Below are 25,083 nucleotides of genomic sequence, written 5' to 3'. Positions count from 1 at the left end.
ACATATCACAGATATAAAGACTGAGAGTGATCAAAAAAATCTGCGATATCGACAGATAAAGCGATTGAGAGTGGTTTAGGCAGTACCTGATTTCACAGTCTGCGTTGCAGGGTTCTGTGACCATGGCTGGTCTGGCAGCCCCATGGCACCTTTGGTCTGAGACCACCACACGGTCCGACTCTCTACTACACAGGATCTTCCTCTTACGCTCTCCTGATGGGGTGGGAGAGAGGGTTTAGTTCCTTGGTCATGGTCCCGCTGCTTTTAGTTTCTCCCAGTACCTGGCATTGAATCAATAAATCGATTGGCTAGAAAGTCCACGCAAGCTTGAATTCTTTGGAGTCTAAATCAGACACTTGTCAAAAGGCAAGAAGGAAAACCAGCAGGAGTGTGTGCCTCCAGGAATCATGTGGTTTAAATCATAGCAAAATCATTTTTATTCAAAAAAATAATTCTAAGAAACATCACTCTTCTACCTATACCTTCTGTTCTCAATTTTTATAACCAAGCATTATGAGCTGTAAATCAGTAAAACTGGCAGTAAATCCCCATAGATAAATAGATATGTATTAGTGAAGAAATACACTGCAGGCTCTATTCAGGTTCAGCAATTTACCTGTCTGACATCAGCTTACTTGCCCTGAGGTGGGATGGTGGGAATATTTGAGGTGTGTCTTTAAAACTAGCACAAGTGAAATTTTCATTCAGTGATTTAAGACTCACAAAAAGCAGGTCTTAACGGTAATGTGGATGATTATGACATTGATTTTGACAGCGGAAGCGCAGCCTATCCAGCCGTGACGGACAGTGACCATATGCTCATGGAACAAGAGATATGTGCTTTCCCCCGCATAGGTATTTCATAACAATAAGGATATTTTGATAGAAACAAGTCTCAAATTTTTAACAACTGGTTTAATAATCATATGCTGCTGGTGAGTCAACTTTTTAATGAAGAAGGATTGTTACTCAATTATGAGGATTTTTTTTATCTCGTTACAATATCCTTGTTACACCTAGAGAGTTCGCCATAGTCTTTGATGCTATTCCATCTGGAACTTTCATGTTGTTTAGAGGTGTAACCAGAATCATTACCTGAAGAAACTCAAAAAACACATTAACAGTACTTTTTGTGTTGAGCATCCAGACACAGTTTTACAATTATTTTGGCAGTGTCAACATGTAAAGAAATTATGGCAAGATATTCATAGTTTTATAATTGTTAATATTCTTGATGACTTTTGTTTTTTTTTATGGGAGAATGTGCTGCTCGGTTTCCTTAACTATAATAAGGATAAAGAAAAAAACATTTACCTCATAAATCTAATTGTGCTAATGGAAAAATGTAATATTCATAAATGTAAATTCACGAATAAAAAAACACTCTTCTGTGTTTTCTATAAGGAATTTGAGCAATACCTTAAGAGCATTGTACATTTTTCTAATAAGAAAGCTGTTAAATCAATACATGTGTATCTTTTAAGGTCTTTGTATAATCTATCATTTGTTGTACCCCCTAGCATATGTTATCATTGTCTGTTTGTATACTTGTACGTATACAGTTTTTTTCTACAATAAAAACATTTTAAATTTCAAATGTAAAAATTTAAATTGAAAAAAAATATATATATGTTGTAATATAATGTTTTTTTTCTCCATTTCGTTTAATTTAATTTAAAACCAAGCATAGCCATGGGGCTGCTTTTTTTCTCCTGCCCTATCCATACACCAAGTAGCCAAGACTATCAATAAAGGGTTTGGTTCAAGAGATAGCTTTTTAATAAATCTTTATCACCAAAGCTTTATTAAAAGGTCAATTTGGGAGCAGCAAAACAGTAAGCGGACATCCCCTTTTAATCTATGTATTGTAGGCTACATTATTTTAGCCAGCTCTTGGAGCGAGAGATGATGCCAGTGACCCTCGTTTTTAGAAACGTTTAAGTTATTTTCCTGTAACAATTTCTTGTTTTTCGTTTCATTAGATTAAAAACCAAGCCCTCAGTAGGCTACCCTTAGACTACTATAATGAATGGTTCAACAACAATGAGTTGGATATCTCTCTTATCCTGGCCATGCATAAGCCAAGTAGCCCATAAAATGTCCATAAATCCATAAAATGTTTCTAAATGGTCTACTGGTGAAACCTTTGCCGTTTTGCTTTTGCATTATTCACAATTCACATAGGCCTACCTGCATACACCATTTCGCTGATATCCATCCCCATTTCCAGAGTGCCTCTTGTCCAGTTACCAAAAATGCACTCCTCTTTTCTTATTCAAATGATTTAGTCCTATAATGCCATATCAATGATGGATAAGCCTATATTTTGCTTATTGCAAATGTMCTTCACACATAGTCTACAATACATTTTAAAGGGAGCCTAGTGTTTTTTATTTCAGAAGAAGTGTCATGCGTAAAGACACGCATGTATGGGTCATTCCACGAAATGAGTGATATTTTCAGTAGAAATTGTGCACCAATATAGTATTTTAAAAGCCTGTTATATTAAATAAAGTGCCTTTATAATATACACCAGATGGAAAATTAAATACATCTGATTTTTATATGAATAAAGACTTGCTAAAGTGCCACAATTCAGCATTTTGACATGTCCCACTGAGCACCCTCTGTGACTTAACCACAACATTTCTCAAAGTTTTCACCATCATTGTAAAGCCCTAGTTATTATGTTGCTTTGACAAAGTCATTTGTGGCGATTGTTATTAATTTATTTAATGTGATTAGTGATTCATAAAAACATTTAACATTTTTTCCCCCTCATTTTAAGGTCAACCCTGTTATGCGAACTGAACTCTCATTTTAATATGGTAAAACTATTCCTTTTAATAAAATAAAAAAACCAAAATAAACATTATAGTCAAACCCTAGTGTAAAAGCAGGTGAGCTGGTTCTAATCTTTTTTGACATTTTCGGATGTTTGTGGTGGAAAATTGAGCGGGTCAAGCATAATATGTCAATCCTGTGACCCACATAATATGTCAATCCTGTGATAGACAGAGTAGAAATGTTTAAACAATTTCAATGTTTTTTTGTCAAGCTTGAATTTAATTGACCTTCTCTGTTGGCACACAACAAGCTTCCATTCTCCCTGTAACAGGGGGTATTTATGGCTGATTTAAGATGAAATCGTCAACCCTTACGGTCAACCCTGTTATGGTCAACCATGTTACTTTACTTGGCACTTACTATCGTAATTTTGCTTATTTAACCTCTTGAGATGGGAAAATACGTTTTTTTATTAAGTTGAACATGTGCTCTTTATGACAGAATGTTTAAATTAGGTTAATAAATCACCTAGTTACACTACTCAAAAGGCACCCAATTGGTGGAACGACCTGTATAGGCCTATAGGTTAAGCAAGTACAACAATGTTGACTGCCAAAACTGTATTTTGCTGTTGCTATTATTCATTACTGTAGCCTATGCTATTTAATAAACAGACTAGGAGGAGAATTTTGCTGTGCTCCCCAGCCGAATTGAAGTTGATGGCAATGCAAAGACGGTCAATAACCTACACAACTTGAGATAACCGCTTGCAGTATTAAGCCATGGAACACGTTGATTGGCCAGTGAATGATCAAGCCCTCCGCCAAACTACAATTTATTTATTCATCAAAACCCAGCGTTTTCACGCCACCACCAGCTATTGCGCCCATAATTCCCACTGTAAAAATAGCACAAATATTTCTTACACACGCCCAGACCTATAGCGCTATAACCAGTGCTAAGATTTACCATTGCGTTAGGTTGTTAAAATAGAGCCCTACATCTTCAAAGATAATATTCTAAAGTTATTTTTGACATTTCATTCTATTGCTAATGGTTTGCTAATGGTTGTTCATATTGCTAATGTTTTCAAGCATATTCCTAACGCGAAACATGTCCCAGTGTTGTTAGAGAAAAAGTCACATGCGAGTAGAAATGTATCATTGTTTAATTAGAAGATAAGATACATTTGTATCGCCAATCTGTACTCTCCACGGCAGATTGTTTTGTGGACTGATTTGGAGAGCACGCCGACCGGTCACATGCGCATTGTTATCCATCATAGTTATCCATCATAGTTGTCCATTACAATGTTCTATGTTGAGGGAGGTTTTCCGAATATCTATATTCATTGAACATTAATGTGAGATTTTGTCCTCATATGATGAAATGTATTATGGATTGGTCATTGATATGATAACTATTGAGAAGTACTAATTGTGAAGGGAATTATTAGGCTAATGTTAATTGATTAAATACTTGTTTAGATGCTTTTGGGATTATCCCAGTGTTAGGGGTTGGGCTTTAAACCTGTTCAGATGCCCATTTTCAAGAGAGGGCAAGATCTCTGATTGCGAGAGCTAGAGAGAATGGCGGAAGTGGATACCGAGTTTGAATCTGATGGCGCTAGCAAAGATGAGATTAAGAATGAAGGTGATGACAATACTGGATGGACTACAGTCGATAATGGACGGATAAAGAGTGCTAAAATCACAGTTAAAACGCTGTCTAGTAAGCCTACTGCTTCTAGCACAACTACTTCACCGTTTGTAGTAGGAGTGCAGTTTGAGGATAAGAAGACGTATCTGGGAGATCCGTTTTATGTTGCCAAGATATTGAAGAAAGTGTACTGTGGAATCCGTTAGGGTGAACAGAAGTGGAATTTCGTAGAGTTTTGTATGTCGGCAGAACAAAAGAAGTGCGCGTTGCGCCTTAGCAGATTCAAGAAGAAAGAGGTGACTGCCTTCGATTTTCGGAGCAGGGCACCAATCAAGGGCGTGATTTCTGGATTCTATGTAGAAGTTAGGGCTAAGAAGATCACAATGAAAATTCCTGGAACAGTTGGTGCTCGGTTATTGACGCGTTCAATGGAAATGTCCTGTAAGGGTGAAGGAGGCAGAGATTGCTAGGTTAAAAGCTGTTCAACGTGTCTCCTAAGCAGAGGCTGCGAGAAAAGTTAAATCATGTTCTAGTGGTTCGGTTGCCATGGAGACACCAAAGTTCAGTGCTGTGGGGTCCATTCGCAAGGTGCAGGATCCAGATACCCTTGTCGTGAAGAAAGTCGATATTTTGTAATTTATTGCTATGGTGATAAACTGCACTGCAGGAGTGGCTAAGAACTCAAGAAAGATCAATATCAGCTTATCTGCAGCTGAACGCTTTTTGGGAATGAAGGATGAAACAGGTGAGGAGCTGCATGGCATACTGAATGGAGCAGCAGTTCCATCCTCTCAGGTCACCAGATCTGAGTAGTGCTCTGAGTGGATTTTGAAGGACCGAGTTTTTTTTGTTTTGGATTTCCCCCCTTTTTTATTTCCCGCATCCAGTAGTGGGCGGCAATACAACGTTTCAGGTGTATACTGCCCTAAAACACTACAGAAGAAGAATAAGAATTTTCAAGAATGCATAGGCTGGACTGACATGTTGTCCCAGACTCTGCTAAACTCAGCTGTGTGAGGAATTATTGACGCTTTGTCAAAGTTAAAGGTGATCTGTCTTGTTTGAAGGTGATCCTTTGTAGCTCAGTTGGTAAAGCATGGCGCTTGTAATGCCAGGGTAGTGGGTTTGATTCCCGGGACCACCCATACATACAATGTAAGTTGCTTTGGATAAAAGTGTTTCTTATTATTATTATTATTATTATTCTGTCTTAGAAGGCAAATTTAGATTCAGTATATTGACTCTATAAGTCTGTAAGTCAGTGGCCATCAACATCCTGTCAATAATAATACTGTAGATCCAGCTCACCTTCTACATCTGTTAATTAATAACACCATTTTGCTCCTGAATTCCATCTGACTCCTGATGCTTCCCACCGCCCTGACAACACTGTATGGTCCACTATTCTCCACTATTTCATGAGAAATTCTTAGTACATGGTTGCAGGAGCCTTGGAGCCAATTTTGGACTTAATAGTGGTCAGATACAACCACATAAAGCCTCACCTTCTCTCTCCCTCAACCTTTCACCTCCCTCCACACCTCCTTTCCCACACACCCACACCTCTCCACCACCTCAACTTTTTCCCACACCCCTCATCTTCTCTTTAACCCCCTAACCACTACACCCCTTACGTTCCCTTCCCATCCCTCACCTTGGCAGGGCCTGCTGCACTCCTGCCAGGGCCCGTAGGCATCCCAGACAAACTGCTGGGGTTTGTCCTCGATGGGGATGTTATAGGAGTACCTGACGTCTGGGTTGTACAAGTTACCTACAGAAAGCACCTGAGGAGGGATCGGAGGGCAGAGGAACAGAACGATCAGTACAGTTCCACTGTTCCATTTGCATCATAACCATTTTACTGTGTCACCTTCTCAACAGTCAGGTAAGGAGTTGTTACCTGGACAATGATCTCCTCCTCGATGCGGTCAGTGCAGTTGATTCTCTCGATGACGTGGTCGGATCCGCTGTACTCGATGACAGCATTGCCCACTTTGATTTCCCTTTTAAACATGCTGACTACAAACTCGCCATTGAGCAGGAAGTCCCCACGACTGTTTGAAACAGCTGGAGAAAAAGACAGACGAGGTGACACTGACATGAGTAAATAAGATGGCATAAGATTTTGAAAGTACAGTACGGGACAGGGTGCAAAACCACAAGTGTCTTTATTAAGTTCGCTAAACTCCTTTTTCCTTCTCCTGAGGAAATCGAACATAGTGTTTGCATGGGCAGACTGTAGAGTTGGCTTTGAAAAGAGAGCCAGTCAACTGTAAACAAACTTTCACTTAACACAGTGATAAAAACATAGAGCAGCATAACAGTTGATGTTTCCATTTACAGTGAGGGCTGCAACAGAGAGCAGATAAACCCAACTGGGGTAAAATAATCCTACATTTCTACTGGAGGAGTCTCAGTTCTCCTGTTCTGTTCATCAGACAGTCTGCTGCACACATTCACACTAATGCGATTATGGAGCTAATTTCCTGAGTTACTTTCCTCACCATTTCACACATCACAGTAATGTGGCCACAGAGACCAGCCCACTTCCCACAAGCCCACCCACCCCCTGTTCCCTCCCTGTTCCCCCTTAGGCCCCAGCGCACCCGCAGAGAGTCACACACGCACGCACATGCACACGCGAACAAAGAAACACCAAGAAACACAAGCATAGTAGCTTTTACACTTTTATGAGCAGCACAGAGACAATGAAATTACACACAGAGGGCTATGTGAGTTCTGGGTAATTAATGTTTTAGCATGTGTGCCCCAAACTCTCCAACATGCCAGGTTCAACAGGCCCTCCAAAGCTCTCCGCTGAGGACAGGCAGGACACTACAATAGCACCTACATCCAGACATAACATATCTGCTCAAGAAGAGAATACTAAACCTGTTGACACCTCTGAATGTTAGACATACTGAACTTTGACATGACAGACAGTGACAAATCAAATCCTCCAGCTAATGTTTCAAATTCAACAGCCAACAAGACCCCTACAAGTGTTTTGATCGTGAGTTTGAGTCTTACCGAGGTAGTTATCGTCCTCTGGTTTCCCTGAGTAGCTGTGTTGACGCACATCAATATTTGTAGCACCACTGGGTATTCTCACCACTTCGTTGTATCCTGCAGCACAACCAGCAGAGGAGAACTCAACGTCTCTGAGTGACCATGACAAGGTCAGCGGTCAGTATATAATGGGATAGTGAAAAGGTTTCAATGACACTTTTCAGTCATTGGGATAACACACAGTTTGGCTCACCGTAGCGCACCATGTTGAAGGTGCCTGCCACGGTCTTGCACGAGGAGTTGTCACCGCCACACACACCACACTTATCTCTCCTCGCCTTGGAATTCAACACATGGTCACATCCCGCTTGCTGCACAGGGATGAGGAGGAGAAAGGAGAGAAGGAAAATGAGGAGAAGGAAATGGAGGAGAAAAAAGCGGGGGGGAAAGAAGTGTCATTAAAGTAGTGGAATTTCTTATGAAATCCTGTACTGTGCCCTGCAACCTTCTACCAGGCTGCAGGGATAAAACCTAATAAATTGTTTCCTAATACACAGAATCGAACCCGGTTAAGTGTGTTAAATTCATATAACTGTAACACACCTGACAGGAATTCTCTATTGTAAATAGCACCACAGTGAAACTCTATTCTGGTATAATTGGTTTTAGTCTGTTGCCTGTAATAGGGACGATGGACTTTAGCTCAAGAGTACAGTAAAATGAAGAACCACACCTCCTCCGTGAATAATATTCTCCTCATTTTAAAAAGAATGCCATCATGACAGCTGGTATAACAGCTCTTATGACTGTTACGAATGGCATATTAGGTTAACTGTCAGGCTGAGGTCGTAAAAGGCTGTGTGTCAGTCTCACCCTGCACAGGCCCTGCACACAGATGTCGTTGGTGTCGGGGCCACATGGCGTGCCGTCGATGACCCGGTCTCTGAGCTGGTAGTAGGCCGTGCTGCCAGCCACCCTGCAGAACAGCTTACAGCGATCCTTCATCTGAACTACAGGACAGAAGAGGAAGATGAAATGGTGAAAACAGTCCACTGACCTCATTAAAGGGGCTAATGAAAATTCAACCATTTGGATGTTCCAACAAGTTCACATAACTCCTCATGCTATATCGCATCGATTCACCGAGCACTCCGAATGCTTTGTGCACATCTACAGGAAATCTTAGCTAGCTTACAACGGCACCCATTCTAAAGGCCTAAGAGTCCAGTGAATTTTTCTCTGTGTTAGTAAGATGCAAAACCAAGAAGGCGTAAAGAGAGAGATGTTCTTACTTCCGCTGTACTTGGGTACCCAGCGCACGTTAGGAGGTAGACCGTTGATGTTGAAGTGCCGGCCATCAAAGGCAGCACACTGCTCCTCTCTGAAGTCTTTCTTCTGCTTGGAGCAGGGCTCTGAGTTACACGAGCGGAACTTCATCCTGCGCCCCACACAGTACTTCCCCCCGTTCTTGGGCCTGGTAGATAGATACAGCGTCAAATCTGCTGTGACTGAACTTTAGAATTGCTCTGGAAAGAATTCATTTAAGGAGGCTTGATGTTATGGTACATTGACCACTGCAGCTCATAGGGAGACACAGTCCAGTAGATGTGCATGACTACAAAGACTGTGCTTACACAGGTTGGTTGCACTCGCGCACGGCAATCTTGATGCCCCCGCCACACGTCCGCGAGCAGGAGCCAAACGGAGACCAGCCTCCCCACGCCCCGTCCACGGAGGTGGCGTCGTGCTCCTTGGGAATGCACTGGCCATGTTTACAGTGCTGTGGAGAGAAAGAAAGAGACAGAGAGAACGAGAGAGAGAGAGGGAGGAAGAGCATGATAGTAGGAAACCTTAGTCTGCACACTGGCAACACATCATCCTGAAAGCACTTCACATCCTCCTTTGACGTTAATCTGCGAAAAATGATAAGACGACTGGAAAAAGACGGAACCCAAAAAGACACCCATTACAAATGTGCCTGTTTGAGAGGAAGTGAACGCAAAGGGGAAGATATGTTTCAGTTTATAGCGGACAATCCATTTCCCTTGGTGACAACGACTGCATTCTAAACAGCGGCAACCTCGGTGCTGAGCATGGCATAGCCATAGGCTTGGCATGAGGTTGGTTTGTGTGCAGGAATACAATGTGTAAACAGAGCAGGCTCTGAACATGTGTGCTATGGGACCTCAGCAACCCGGCCCGGCCGCCCCGCAGCCCTTTTATGTCAGACAGACAGGCAGGAAGTGAAGGGTTTGGTACAGGGCCTAATTAGAAGCTACACTAAAGCAGTAATGGAGAGGGAAATCTCCACAAGCCTCCATTCACAGCTCCACCATAAGCCTATTATTGCCTAATAATAATACAGTCTCTGAAGCAAACAAATCCATGTTTAAACAAATGGAGGAATTTGGAGCAACTGCCACGTATGTCCCACTCATGTTCAACTACGAGTTTATATCGAGTCTTCATTGGTGAATTGATTTCTTGGCAGGTTTCTATGATCTTGTTGTTTTCTTTTGTCATTTGGGCTTTTGAAAAAATACATTTTATAGTTGTGAGTCATTTAAATAGCAGCAGGAACAAAGAAAGTCTAAAATCTAAAGTTTCCTTTGTGGCTATTTATGGGGTGTATTTTGACAGTTCATAACATTGAATGTTCCAGTACGCTCCAGCATAGTGATAAAGCTGGCTTGGGGTATATGTGAATGTGCTTGTGTGTTCATGCGCAGATGTGTATGAAACTATTTTAGTCTCTCTCTCTCTCTGTGTACACACTACATAAGTATCTGGTGCTAGTCTCACTCTCTCTCTCTCTGTGTACACACTACATAAGTATCTGGTGCTAGTCTCACTCTATCTTTCTCTTCATCTCACCCTTTCTATTTATCCCCATCTGTCCATTTCCTTCCCTCTCAGATCCTTTCATCTTGCGGTACATCTCTCTGATACTTGCCTTTCCTGGAGAGCACTCGGTCCCGTCGGCCCAAGGCATGTGTTGGGTCCTGCAGCCCCTCTGGGCCCCCTCTGGGCTGGTGCACCACAGTCTGCGGCACTGAACCTATAGAACATTCACACACACACACACACACACACACACACACACACACACACACACACACACACACACACACACACACACACACACACACACACACACAGTTACCATTCCCTTGCCTGAGCCCCATCCACAAACACACACAGTTACCATTCCCTTGCCTGAGCCCCATCCACAAACACAGACACAGTGCTATATACTCTTCCATGTCTTACAAGGCGTGTGCCCTTTAAACAAAGCCTGGAGCTAAGCCCTGACAAGCATCAAGCCCAGCGGTTTGCAGGGCACATTCAATCACAGGAGGAGTAGCGTGTAAACAAATGCTTTAACACATACTGTACAGAAGACCTAGCTGAGAGATAGCCAACTGACAGAATAAGGTGACTCTAGTATAGAATGTCTAGAACCATAGACTATAATAATGTAGGACTAGACAGTGAACTGTCATTTGAATACTGTGTGATCCATTCTCTTACCATATATGGGCACACCTGTGTCCCCGGCCCAAATATCAATTCACATTGTTTATTGACATTGTATATCCGTCCAGGCAGCTGCTGCGACAGACTGTATGGCCTAGAAATGGGCTCATCAAGTAAGCACTCGCCATACCCTGTGCTATTAAGAAATAAAAATAAAATGACTTAAAGAAAAAAGGGAAAAAAACAAAGACACAAACAGACAGAAAACACACTCAGTACAGATGGAGAGGTAGTATCCTGTAAATAACAGAACCCCTACTGTACCTACTACAAGGCTATTGCTATGAAAACAAGAGCTGGAACTCTATTCAATCAAAAACTATATACGGAAGTAATAAACATTCCAAATATACACTAACAACGCAGAAGTCATGTTGTTTTCCTTTAACCCAGAAATGTCCAAATACCAGTTTCGATTGAATAGCTGACTGGTCATTTAACCCTTACTGCAGTGTGGTGCTACTAACGTTAACGACAATAACACTTCTCCATAATGACATGTATGTCTAAAATAGAAAACAATGGCCGTTACATACTCAAGGAACTCTGTGATGTATTTCCTGCTACACTTGGACCACATCCAGGGGTTAGTGTAGTAGTTGAGTGTGGGCGCCATCACATGCTGCTGTATTTTAACCCCCTCCTCTTTGCACTTGTTGCTGTCATCATGGGGCATGTTGAATCTGCCAGGAGGCCAAACCACAAGTGAGAACATATATTTACCACAACACACAGGTCTAACCCACCATCAATAGACCTACATGTTAGGCTGATTGCTAAACTAAGCACTAAAGGACCAGTTTTGGGAGATTTGTTTGACTGTGGTAAATAAAGCATCATCCTTTAAGCAGCAGACTGGTAACACACAGGGTTAAATGACTGGGCTGGTTGGGGTTAACATTAGTAGCAGGTCTGTGCAGGGGCCAGTGTCTGGTAGAGTAGGGTCACAGGGGATAGGTATTATATAGTATGGTACCTCTCTCCTATGGTACTGTACTGTACCGTATGGTACCTCTCTACGGTACAGTATGACAGGTAGGTACTGTATTCCACCAAGCTTTGTCGCTAAGCAGACTTGACACCGCTTGATGCCAATAAGAATGGAATTCAACAATCCCACCTTTTGTGTGTGTGGCAAAAAAATATTATTTGACTAAGACACGAGGGTTGTTAAAGTCTGTAACAGTCTCCAATGTAGCGGCCTGGGGTTGTATTGCCAAGCTGGATGAAGGCTGGCTGGTGCATGCTGACTTGGGACGTTGCACATGCAGACTTAGGTCTTAAAGCTTGGAGACATTTTAAGAGGAAAACCAGGGCCACATAAGACACCTGTCTGAGATTGCATGACACACAAATACAGCTTTAAAATTGTAATGACATGAAATCAATCAAAGAATAAACAGCATGCCGTACTCACACATGGCCCAGTTCATGGGCGATAGTGAACGCAGTGCTGAGCCCATTATCCTCACTAATACTGCAGCTTCTGTATGGATCACACACAGTGCCCAGCTCTGCAAGCCCTGCAAACCAAGAGTATCACCATTATCATCATCATCATTATATTTTCATCAGCACTATCAAAAGCAGAATCATTAGAAGTACATCAATATGGTTGTGAAACTGTCATCAATCAAACGTTATGTTGTACAGTCTATTGCATGTGTCCTTAGAGGTCCTCTTACCTAAAGTGTCACACTTGTCCCGCGCTCGGCAGATGTCCTGCCTGTGAAGATCACACAGATGGAAGTTATGTCACTGGTTTCACACCCCAGAACTGTGATACCAGAGATGCCCTATGTCAACTACTGTACTCGTTTGTATCAACAAAAGACAACATATTGCAGGCGAATTCATGGGGTACCCCCAACCAGGGCTCGAAACTAGGCCCAGCGACTGTCAACACAACACTTTAGCCGTTACACCAAGAGATGGTGATGAGAATGTTGTGTCGTGATAACAGTGACAGTGTACCTGGCCATGAGAATGGCTGGGTCGTGGTAACATTGACAGTGTACCTGGTGATGAGAATGGTTGTGTCGTGGTAACAGGGACAGTGTACCTGGTGATGAGAATGGCTGTGTCGTGGTGGGAGTGATGATTCTCATCTTGGTGATTTTGCCTCTGTTGCCAGATACAGAAGTTCTTTAAAGTGGTCTGTGCATTGAAGGAAATGGTTGGGCCATCCTACAGCAGAGAGTAAAAGGGAGAGTTTACAGTACTGTAATGTGCTGCTGGAACTGATGAATGACTGCAGTGCTTTAGAGCTGTGATCTCACCAGCTCATTGTTGATTATGACTAACTTCACAATCACAACGTTAATCAGATTTCCAATGCTGGGATCCTTGTAGATGGAAGACACCTGAAGGGAAAGATTATAGACACTGTTTTTTTATCAATACATTTCAGTCTCCAGAATACATAAACCCCTTAGGAGTCTACTCAATCAGTGGTTCAGATATTCTAAATCAACATGCAGTTTTAAGGGAAGAAAAACCTGGACTCATAGTCCTATTTGAGAGGTTGATTATGGCTGCAGTCAGATCTTAGAGAATGCAGACGGCCAGGATCAAAATAAAGGCTAGTTTAGCTACCCCATAGGCGCTGAGCCACAAACGCCGGAAGAAGCATTTATTTGAAGTGGACAGGAGGATGCCATCTATGCAACATACCTGAGATTATTTTTACACATTCATCAAAGCTCTCAGACAGATCCACCTCATGCTGCCCCTCTCCTGACCGTTTGAACATTTTGTTTACTCCTTCCCTGGGCTGCCCTTTCTCTCTGAGCCCTCTGCCTGCCTGCCAATGTCCCGGGACAGAAAATAAGATATCCCCCCTCCCCTACAATCAAAGAAGCTGGCTGGCTCGCTTACGGTCGGTTAACTGAGCAGAACTTACGATAGACATTAATGTGAGTATGTAGTGCTGAAGGTTGCTCCCGTGATGTTCCACCATCTTGCTATCTGCCACCACCATGACTTCTACAAAGCGGGGATAGGAGAGGAAGCGCTTTGATCTCCTGTGAGGTCCTGAGTCGCCGCTGCTGTCATTAGCCGGCCGTCTGCCGCTCTCTCTCTCTTTTCTGGAGAAGGGATCGGCAGTCAGGCCTGCAGACAGGCTGTCCAGGTCGTCCAGCATGCTGCTGCTACTGCTGGACAGCGGACGTCTCTTCACCTTGTCGCTGTTCCTCTTGTGTCTGTCTTTATGTCCTGGAAAAGAGATGGTCCAATGAATATAATACACACAATATGAACCACAAGCTTATACTGCAAGCTGGGATCACAGGCTATTGAATTTATCATACAATCCACTCTCACTCGCTTCCTTGAAAGCCCTGTTTTTACTACTAGAGAATGCTTGTGAATGCTTCCAAAGTAAATATGCTGCTGCACTTCTTTAAATATTATTGCTGAAGGAATGAGTCAAAATGAATGAGTTGAGGTCCAAGGGCCTGGAGAGAGAAGGAGTGAAGAGGAGAAGAGAGGGGGGGGGGTGGGGTTCACTTTAGGTAAGCCTGGCACTCTGCCACACACCAAAGATGGAGCAAAGCCCCAACATATTAAGGAGGAGTGTCATGGACTGGATCCCAGACTACAATTACTTTTTGTTTTTCAGGGGTTGGAGGGTGACTTCTGAGTCGGATTTTAATCTTGAGATGACCACTAACTCAATGGAGTAGCACCAGTACCTCTTCACTCTTGTTTTCTTAGAAGATCACTAAATCTAAACCAATTGCAATGCAACACCAGTCATAGAAAAATGACTCTGTCTCCAGCACAACGGTTGAACTGTTTCTGTTCACCATGATTCTTATCAGAATTAAACATATTCCTTTATTGAAAATCCAGAGCTACAAAGGGCCTTTGTAAAAGCCAACACAATGTCTTATATTCATCCCCACTGGTTAAAAAACATACTCAAATGTATTTCTAAGACTTGATATTCATTTTACAGGTCATACAATCTGAAATGTAACACACACAAGCAAACACACACTCACACACACACACACACACACACACACACACACACACACACACACACACACACACACACACACACACACACACACACACAAAGGCCCTTCTCAGATGTGAAGAAAAACAATTATGTGCAGTGACATGTCTTGCGTTTTACTCAAATCAATATCATTCAGCTTTATTTTCATAGTAATGAATAGTTAAATGTTTGAAGTTGGCATCACTATCATACAATACAATATACACAGTGTCTTCATGGTACTGGGCCCATCGTGTTTTCTTACCAAAGGACCACAGGAAGTGCCAGAGTCAACAGGAACTTGTGGCAATAAACTGAGATTTGGCGATACTAGGAAGAACTTCCAAAATGATTTTCCTGTGCCTGAGCTGAAAAAGCATCTAGTTACAGTAGAACTTGCTTGGGAAATTAGAGGTGAGATGCATCCATATCCTGCCCTTTTCTCTTGGAAACATGAATAACCTCTGACCTTTTGCCCATAATGCATTGTAGTGGGCATTCCATCTGGATACAACTCTCTGCAATCAGTTGTTCATGTGAGGTTGCTGTGCCACAATTTGTTTGACTAACTGATGGTGGGATCATATGAGTGAATCCATACAGTTACGCTGTCTGTCAGATATGTCAGTCACTGAAGAACCACTCATAATCTGTTATACTCTATCTGTCCTACAACAAAAATGTACAACTTTGAAATAGTTCTTACTGTTTTTTATGAGCCAAATTATGCCACTGCTTTACATCAAAGTCGAAACATGACATCACAGTAGTGTGGTTATGCCTGTAATAGTAAAATTACTATAAAATGACTAAGTTCCTAATGCAAATCACATACTGAAGTTTTAGGATATAATACTGTATATGACAGACAATGATTATCCTTCCTTGCTTATGTCTGTTGGAACTCGTTAAAGGCCGGGTAACGAGGGGGGGTTTATCAGGGAGACTGAGACGCTCACAAACACACACACATACTAACACACACACACACATTTGTTTCCACACGTAGCAGCTCTCACAGGGAGTCCCATTCTCTCTCCTCTCCTCTCAGAGCCATCAGAGTGCAGGAGCACCAAGAGGAAGACACCAGGTGAAAGTCTGTCAGTTGACTCAATGGAACTGACTCAGCTAGTTGTAGCGCTCTCTCTTTTTTTCTCACTCTATCTATCTCTCTCTCTCTCTGTGTGTGTGTGTGTGTGTGCGTGCGCGTCCAAAATCCTCCTGACAAACTCTATAACACACCAAAAACACTCATCTCAGACCGAACATGTCCATTGCACCTCTACTCTTATAATTTCAATGTACCTGATGTGTCACAAGCAGTGTCCTCCACGGCTGCCTCATTCGCAGAGGCTTTCTTTCTGTACACAATATGAGGTTTGGTGTGTTCTTCTTCATAGAGTTCTCCATTGTAGCTGTGAAGGGGCTCCACAAAATATTCCCCTTCCGGTGACCTGAAAGTGCCAAGCTGAGGGGGAGAAAAAAGGAGGAATCAGAATGGTTTGAAATAAGTGCAGTAACATTGGAGCGTACTGCATGGACACACTCCACAGAGGAGTGGAAATGGTCCTTGTCAGAGCCCCCACTGGCTTTGATTCACAGCTATTCATTTTATGATGATGTGGTGAAATACATGTATTTGCATGCATATTAGTAAAATGGTCCCTGAAAAAGAGAGGAACAATTAGAAGAATGAGGCCTATGATGCCTATCAGAAAACAATGTGAGTCTTATTGTTTGTTTCTTGGCACAGTTTGCAGCCTCGATGGAAGCCTTGTTACATTTCATAAAGCACAGGCAGTGCTACTAGTTAACTTGGAGGTCAAAGCCACACCAGACATGTGAAGTGCCAAGCTAGGCAACGTGGAAACAGCACTTATTTCTAATCTAGATTGAGTTGGACAATGCTGCACTGCGCAATGCTACAGACCAATAGGGTGGCCCACAGTAAGCCTAATAAATCATATATTTCATTGTTTATGTATGATGAAAAGACTGAAACCACCTCAAAGTAGTGAAAAGGGAATCTCACAAATATAATTTAGGTCTGCTGTATGCAAAATGTAATGACTATTGGGAACATTCACAATTGTGTTCAAATGCACACAAGATATAATGACAACACCAACTATTGATTTAGTTGTGGTAGCCACTCGTAATATTATGGAGGATGACTCATCTAATATTAAAATGCAAAGTGGAATTGAAATTAAATGAAAAACAAAAAATTCTCAGCCTCATGGCAAAATGTGTAGAATAGCATGTGACTAGCTATAGAACTGCACAGGTCTCTCTTTGCCCCATGGCAAAGTGCAGGAAGTTAGTTTTATTTTTTATAAGAGGGGGGGGGGCAGCAACATTTTGTGCTACCATGAGTGAGAGTGTCATTCCAGTTTATCTAATGTCTTGTGTTATGCCAATACAAGTTATAATTGACTATGGCCAGTGACAGTGTCTTGTGAAAGACTTCTGTATGGCCGTGTGCCAATTGAGAACAGTTGACTAAATCAATAAATGTTTCTCAATTCTCTTCTCAGATACCACCAGCTCTACCAGAGGTGGCTCACTTTATTCAACTTGTCAATTAGCACAATAATAACACCTATGGAATTTTAACAGTATAATATGGCTGACCAGAATAAAGAACCCTGTATGGTTCTTCAAAAGGATTTCCAAAGAACCTTCAGATTCAGAAAGGTTCTTTATAGAACCATTCTCCATAAAGGTTATATAAAGAACCAGAAAAAATGGTTCTATATAGCCCCAAACAGTGTTGTAACCATAGCGGATCCTTTTTTTGGTGCTATAAAGAACCCTTTTTAATGGCACCATAATGGTTCCATTTAGAACCTTATGAGCATGTTTCTTTATTGAATCTTCAACAAAAGGTTCTATATAGACCAAAAAGGGTTCCACTATGGTTACAAGCCAAATAACCCCTATCTGGTACTATTTAGAACAATCATTTTTTTGTGTGCTAAATTTGTATAATAGCTCATCTCATGCTATTCTACACATTTAGCATTTATTTAAGCTAATTAAAGCTAAAATAGAGGTGTGTTGACTAGGCTTGGGCGGTATACGATATATACCGTATGCCGGGGTATTTGGAAATAGCCATGGGATGTTTTTTTTAGTACAGTCAATACCATTGAAACAATTTCTTTTAAGTATTTTTTTATTATTATTTGAATATTTGTAGCTAATTTTTAAGTAAATACCTGCAGTCTTGTGCAATATGTTAGGAGATAAAGAAGATTGCTTCCTTAATTTCACCTGTCACGTAATTTTTCATTATGAAGTTTACCGGTAGTACCCAGTCACGTGGTGTTTGTTTACAAGCACACAACGACGAGAAACAGAAGCCTTGTGAGTCACTCACTGTTGTGCAGCACGTGCCAGGTGATCTAGTTACAGTATGGAATTCACAACTAAATGTTGGATAAAGTTGTGTGTGTCAACTGTAGGGGTGCTCATGTTACTGGAGATCGGAATTGTCCGGTGCGAGAAAGGCAGGTTGAGGTGGCAAGAGTCAGAGTAGTGCAGAAAGTGTCATATGCTGAGGCAGTGAAGAAAGTAGAGGAGGATGGGTTAAGGGTGAGGGATACTGAAAGGTGTGACATATGCTTCAGTAAGGTTGGCTTCTTAGTGTTCATAGCAATGGTTATTAACTGTACTGCAGAAATGGAACGTAAATCACAGAAAATATATGTTGTAGTGGCAGCTGCAGAAAAGTACAACATTTGACTTCAGAAGAGTTGCAGGGTGTGTTGAGTGGTGGTGTCTCGTCCTCCCAGGCTGTTGGCATGGTGCAGTAGCAGATAGGGTCAAAGTAGTAGAATGGGGTAGTGGGTTTTTAAATGAGTGTAGGGTTAGTTGGAAGGTTGTTTATTTCCCCCTTTTTCCATTTTGGATCACAAGGTATAATGGATTTATACTATAGTCCAGTTGGGTGCGGTATTGCAACATATTGGATGCCAACTGCCATTAAACCCCACCGAAGAAGAAGACAACTAAATATTTGCCAGCTAGACATCTTAAAACTATTCCAAATCAAATTTGATTTGTCACATGCGCCAAATACAACAGGTGTAGACCTTACTGTGAAATGCTTACTTACAAGGCCTTAACTAACAATGCAGTTCAAGAAATAGAGTTAAGAAAATATTCACTAAATAAAATAAAGTATTTTTTAAAATTAAAAGCAACACAATAAAATAACAATAACATGGCTATATACAGGGGGTGCCGGTACCGAGTCAATGTGCAGGGGTACCTCCTAAAATGTGCTAAATGCTCTGCAGTTGTACATTTGGTTTAATAATTTAGTAGCTCGTTAGCTATATGGCTAAGTGATAAGCTTCTTCCAAAATCAAGCTTCATTGGCCGGTAACAACATGGAATCCCGTCATGGATCAAGATCCTTGCTGTCTAATATTTGTTTTGTACAAGCAGAAAACTGAGTAGCATTTTTGAGTTACTTGTATAACTTTATGAGCTGGGATGTCTGTCCTGAAAATAGTTTAGGTCAGAGACTGTATAAAATGTTAGCAATACACTCGTTAGCATTTAGAGTTCTCAATGGTATTCAACATGTACTTGTTAGCATTGCTAACCTTCAGATTACAAAGGTTTAGTGAGGTTTGAAAACAGCTCCCTTTGTGTCCAGTACCGGTATTACCAAAAATCCCGGTATGGCACCAGGTCGGTATGAAGAGATGACAATTGGAATATCGCCCAAGCCTAGTGTTGACTGTGATAAAGGCACTGAATGATGAGCTGTCTTTTTTGCTAAATGAACAAATGAAATAGGCAGTGGCATGGCGAGAGCTTGGGACTATAAGGTTCTATCTGCATTTCATGTCCAAATTGAGTCATTGACGTAGCTGACACCAATCAAACCAATTAGGGTTCGGAACTGTAGCCCTTTGCTGCAGTCATTGCCCAAAAGCACCCTCTTTGTCCTCATGGGTGGAATGTTATTAATATTTCATCATTAATAAATTAAAATACATTTAAAAAATGACAAATCCAGTGTTTCTATGTCAAATAGTTTTGTTATATTTCAGTCGTCTGTGATGTATATAAAGTGTAATATTGGGATGCAAACTCAAAATTGAATAATGTCAACTCTATATCTGACATGGGTACAGGTGTCTTCATTTTGTTAAGCCCATAACCTTGTGTGTGCGGTGTATACTTTTGTATAGTAGATTTGTTTAAGAATACCAATAATCACTCTGTGTGACCTTGATTTATCCCACTGCAGTAAAAGGGTGAAGACAATTACCTCAGAATAATATTTTTGCAGATTGAACCTCATAGTCCCAAGCTCTCATGTTGGTGCATATAGCCATAGAAGCACAGTGGCATATGCCTCAATGCAGTCATATTGGTGGCTTATTGGGGTTGTGGCTTTCAGTTAGTTCTTCTGGCAACCCATCCCGTGAGAGTGAATGTAATTCCAGTTAATCTGTTCTGTTATATTTAATCAAATCTGACTAACCCAGTGCAACGCTTGCTATGAATTACAGTACATCTGATGGTGTTTGCATGTTTAGGTAAAAAGACAAATAATGTCCCGTTTGGAACACTGACAAGTAAAGAGCATTAAAAAAAACAATGTTTTTTTCTCAATCTGATTGGGTGGGCCTGGCTCCCTGAGTGGATATTATTCATCATGTATCAGTGGTCATATACCTGCTTCCAACTGTTTCCCTGTGAATAGGTCCAGAGCAAGTAACAGTCCTTAGATGTATATGAATGAATAGCCTATACATACGTGAATCATTGTAACTTTCTAATTTTATTGGCCTGAACCACACCAATAGACCAACATTAACTTGTTTTATTTTAATGTCAAATGACCTCCAAGCCTACAAGGCTTATGGTGCAGGCAAATCCCATTTGTTTAATTTGTGATGACCTCAATAATATTCACATTGGGAATTTAACTGTTATTATTACAATCTATAAGAATCCCTAGTGAATTTCAACTCAACACAACTTCATGCATGCATGGGGATTATGTTCCTGTCTGAGACTCAATCGTAATGACGTCAGCACCACTGGCGCTCCCTCTGCACTGATGTGCGTAACGTAGAACGTCACCGGTTGCCGGAGAAGCGTACATGACACTGCATGCAGAGTATGATGGCTGAAGTTGAGGAGCAGAATGGGACTACTAGGCTCAAAGTTATTTATGTGAGCAGCTCATTTACATGTGAAATGGTCAAGGATAAAAGAGTTAACATAAATGGCATTATCTCACTAACAGTCAAACCACTTTTAAGTTGAACACAAACGCACAAGGCTGGAAAAGCGCGTTTTGTGCAGAGGTAGAAATACACCCCAGGGTAAGGTTCCCCTTATGTTCTCATGTTGTCATAGTATTACAGTTTCATATCTGGTCAGATAACAGGTGCGCCTATCATAGTGCAGAGAAACATTGTATCACACTATATAAAGGGAGGGCTACTCAAAGTGCTTGGACTCACCAATCCAGAGCAGAGACTGATGACTGCGGTGTTCTCCGTTTGAGCATTCACATGTCCTTTATAGAAGCAGTGTTGATACTCCGTATCCTCCTCCGTCTCCTCCGGGGTGAAATCCGTTATGTTAACTATAGGTGCTCCAAGTACTGTCACAGTGTATAGCGGAGCGATAAATCCTGACTCGAGTGTCAGGTTGAGGTGATAGTTCTGTCCAAACGCAGATATTTTGTAATGGATTGATGGCAAGGCCCATTGATCAGAGGAGTTGCCTGGGCTATCCTCCACACTACGCTTTTTCCTTTTGAAGTGCACGCTCGTGGGAAAGTTGTCACCGGCTTCATTCACTCGCTCCGGAGTTACAATCTCATAAGCGCCAAGCTGCTCGGAAATTTTAGCTGGAGAAGAAACCCATGGTATAACGTGTATAGAATTAGCAATGTTAATTGGCTAATAATAGGTTATAATAACAATAACAACAATAATAATGTTATTTGAGTTAATTACGTTTGCCTCTGTGAAATGAAGTCATTCAAGAAACATAAGACCATTATAAATGCATTCCAAGTCATGTGCTTTGCTGATTCGGAAAAAAGTCATTCATTCTCTGTCTGCCGGTTAGCCTACAACATAACACATCACAGGGTCATTTTTTTTTGTGGCAAGTCGAAATACGTTACCTTTTCTTGAACTCAATAGCGATCTCCCCGTGGATGACACTACATTCAAAAAGTCAGGGAGAAATAGCAAAAACCCTAGTCCCCAAAACAGCATATGCATGATTGTCCACGTTAAGTAGAGAGCGCCACCCCGAATATAGTATTCCTCCTTCACTGCCGGTGCTCCGGTCACTCGGGCTTACCACCGTATTCAAACTTTCAAGTGCGCGCCACATCCAAATCGATTATCCTTGACTCTTCGGTGGGGGGTTTCTCACCGGTAACGTGCGTTGGGTCGTGAACGGTTCGCAGATACCCTGGCGAACATGCTTACTGCAAAGAGAAGGGTCGGAGAGACAACTGTGGTGGGCTACACTGCACACACCACAGACTGCTGATGTGGGGGGCGGGATTAGTGAAAGGTACATTACTGGAGCACGCCCTTTTAAACAAGCCACTCCCGTTTCTGTGACATACATACAGAATTCACGTAGGCCTACAGTATGATTGTGGTATCACTGAAATTACTTGAGTTAAACATCTTCAATAATGATTGCTGGCGGTGGTGGAGATGTTCTTTAACTGTAAACCATGAATCAAATCAAATCACATTTTATTTGTCACATACACATGGTTAGCAGATGTTAATGCGAGTGTAGCGAAATGCTTGTGCTTCTAGTTCCGACAATGCAGTAATAACCAACGAGTAATCTAGCCTAACAAGGAAGTACAGCTTGATAAGCCATGAGACATTGACTCATTTGATGTATAAAGGCATTATAAAGGCATCGCTTACTGTTTACTGATGGCTTTGTTAGGATTCATCTTCCTCCTGACATTAGCCTACATGCTCTCCTTTGTATAGACACTGAGATCTAAGGGTTCTACTCCACATCTAGCCTTCTACTGAATCTACCTCATTCACTGTGTCTTTACAAATTAGGATTTGCTGGGATCATTACATTTAGAATTGAAAGTCATTGAGTTCATCTAAATGTCTCCAGCCATCTCTCTCTCTCTCTCTCTCTCTCTCTCTCTCTCTCTCTCTCTCTCTCTCTCTCTCTCTCTCTCTCTCTCTCTCTCTCTCTCTCTCTCTCTCTCTCTCTCTCTCTCTCTCTCTCTCTCTCTCTCATATGCAAAGAAGACACAATTTCTTCTTCATTATGTATGAGTGTGCTTACCATACATGAAAGATGAGTAGCGTGGAAGGCTCTGTCAGCCCAGGACATGAAGAAATACTTTTTCACCAGGCAGTCATGTTCCTGAGATTAAAACTAGTCTAAATATCCTTGTTACAACACCAAGCAGGGCTAGAATAGTTGAACGTGTAACATAGATGCCACTAAGCACAGCTTAAACACTCCCTTGGTTTGATCAGTGTGTCACCACTGCAATCAGTGCACCACAACACTAGATTCCTGGTCTCCTCCCAGAGTACATAGTGATAAATGTTAGCAGATGGGACATTACAGCTCATTTCTTTGGTACGTTCAACACACATGACCATTATAACCGTTAACATGGTTTGCAGGTGCACACCTTAAACAATAGCCTCATAGGAAATGCCTGTGGTGGGCTCAGAAAAAAAGCCTATAAGGAGGAGCCAAACATGGGCCCTCAGATCCTCAACAAGTTATACAGCTGCACCATTGAGAGCATCTTGACTGGCTGCATTACCACTTGGTATGGCAACTGCTTGGCATCCGAACGCAAGGCGCTACAGAGGGTAGTGCGTATGGCCCAGTAAATCAGTGTGGCTGAGCTACCTGCCAACCAGGACCTCTATACCAGGCGATGTCAGAGGAAGGCCCTAAGAATTGTACATAGTGATAAATGTTAGCAGATGGGACGTTACAGCTAATTTCTTTGGTACGTTCAACACACATGACCATTATAACCGTTAACATGGTTTGCAGGTGCACACCTTAAACAATAGCCTCATAGGAAATGCCGTGGTGGGCTCAGAAAAAACAAACATTGCAGCTTAATTAACCACAGGAGCTTTTTTGATGGTAGCCAACCAGCTTGTACAAAATGTATGTTGGTTAACATACAGTATGAAGTTCAAACCTCTATTAATTCATTTTGTAAATCATGACTTATTTTTTGTATTTTAAATGATGAGAAAATCTGTTTGATTATCTGACTCAGCAGATTAGATCATTAGATACTATAGACGTCATGCTTTGTTAAGCCAATCTGGGACCAAACTCAAAGGCATACAGTATACATACACTACATGGTATGTGGACACCTGCTCGTCGAACATCTCATTATAAAATCATGAGCATTAATATGTAGTTGGTCCCCCCCTTTTGCTGCTATAACAGCCTCCACTCTTCTGGGAAAGCTTTCCACTAGATGTTGGAACATTGCTGCGGGGACTTGCTTCCATGCAGCCACAAGAGCATTAGTGGGGTTGGGCACTGATGTTGGGCGATTAGGCCTGGCTCACAGTCGGTGTTCCAATTCATCCCAAAGGTGTTTGATGGGGTTGAGGTCAGGGCTCTGTACAGGCCAGTCAAGTTCTTCCACACCAATCTTAACAAACCATTTTTAAATGGAACTCGCTTTGTGCACGGTGGCATAGTGATGCTGAAACACGAAAGGGCCCACATAGTTGGAAGCACAGAATTGTCTAGAATGTGATTGTGTGCTGTAGCGTTAAAATTTCCCATCACTGGAACTAAGCGGCCTAGCTCGAACCATGAACAAAAAGCCCCAGACCATTATTTCTCCTCCACCAAACTTTACAGTTGGCACCTATGCATTCGGGCAGGTAGCGTTCTCCTGGCATCCACCAAACCCAGATTTGTCCGTGAGTTTTAGACCACTCCAGGCAATGCCTGGCATTGCGCAAGGTGATCTTAGGCTTGTGTGCGGCTGCTCAGCCATGTAAACCCATTTCATGAAGCTCCCAACGAACAGTTCTTGTGCT

The 25,083-nt window shown here is 41.8% G+C and overlaps 1 protein-coding gene across 1 annotated transcript in view; it reads right to left on the bottom strand.

The window, feature by feature from the left end:
- LOC111969944 (A disintegrin and metalloproteinase with thrombospondin motifs 9) overlaps positions 1 to 22,519 on the bottom strand; it is a 67,383-nt gene extending 44,864 nt beyond the window's left edge. The window contains exons 1-19 of the mRNA XM_023996342.2: positions 22,167 to 22,519; positions 21,493 to 21,884; positions 16,301 to 16,463; positions 13,895 to 14,205; positions 13,272 to 13,355; positions 13,055 to 13,179; positions 12,678 to 12,718; positions 12,410 to 12,515; positions 11,529 to 11,675; positions 10,987 to 11,128; positions 10,409 to 10,513; positions 9,090 to 9,235; positions 8,748 to 8,929; positions 8,329 to 8,465; positions 7,709 to 7,826; positions 7,477 to 7,572; positions 6,347 to 6,513; positions 6,101 to 6,230; positions 87 to 213 (exon numbers count right to left, since the gene is read on the bottom strand). Of these exons, the coding sequence (XP_023852110.1) occupies positions 87 to 213; positions 6,101 to 6,230; positions 6,347 to 6,513; positions 7,477 to 7,572; positions 7,709 to 7,826; positions 8,329 to 8,465; positions 8,748 to 8,929; positions 9,090 to 9,235; positions 10,409 to 10,513; positions 10,987 to 11,128; positions 11,529 to 11,675; positions 12,410 to 12,515; positions 12,678 to 12,718; positions 13,055 to 13,179; positions 13,272 to 13,355; positions 13,895 to 14,205; positions 16,301 to 16,463; positions 21,493 to 21,884; positions 22,167 to 22,266 (2,819 nt within the window). The 5' untranslated portion in view covers positions 22,267 to 22,519. The remainder of the gene's footprint in view (positions 1 to 86; positions 214 to 6,100; positions 6,231 to 6,346; positions 6,514 to 7,476; positions 7,573 to 7,708; positions 7,827 to 8,328; positions 8,466 to 8,747; positions 8,930 to 9,089; positions 9,236 to 10,408; positions 10,514 to 10,986; positions 11,129 to 11,528; positions 11,676 to 12,409; positions 12,516 to 12,677; positions 12,719 to 13,054; positions 13,180 to 13,271; positions 13,356 to 13,894; positions 14,206 to 16,300; positions 16,464 to 21,492; positions 21,885 to 22,166) is intronic.
- Positions 22,520 to 25,083: the final 2,564 nt, after the last annotated feature.

The sequence above is a fragment of the Salvelinus sp. IW2-2015 genome, linkage group LG11, assembly GCF_002910315.2.
Source record: "Salvelinus sp. IW2-2015 linkage group LG11, ASM291031v2, whole genome shotgun sequence".
Lineage (NCBI taxonomy): Eukaryota > Metazoa > Chordata > Actinopteri > Salmoniformes > Salmonidae > Salvelinus > Salvelinus sp. IW2-2015.
The sequence above is the reverse complement of the archived record's forward strand: the minus strand, read 5'-3'. Positions and strand labels throughout refer to the sequence as shown.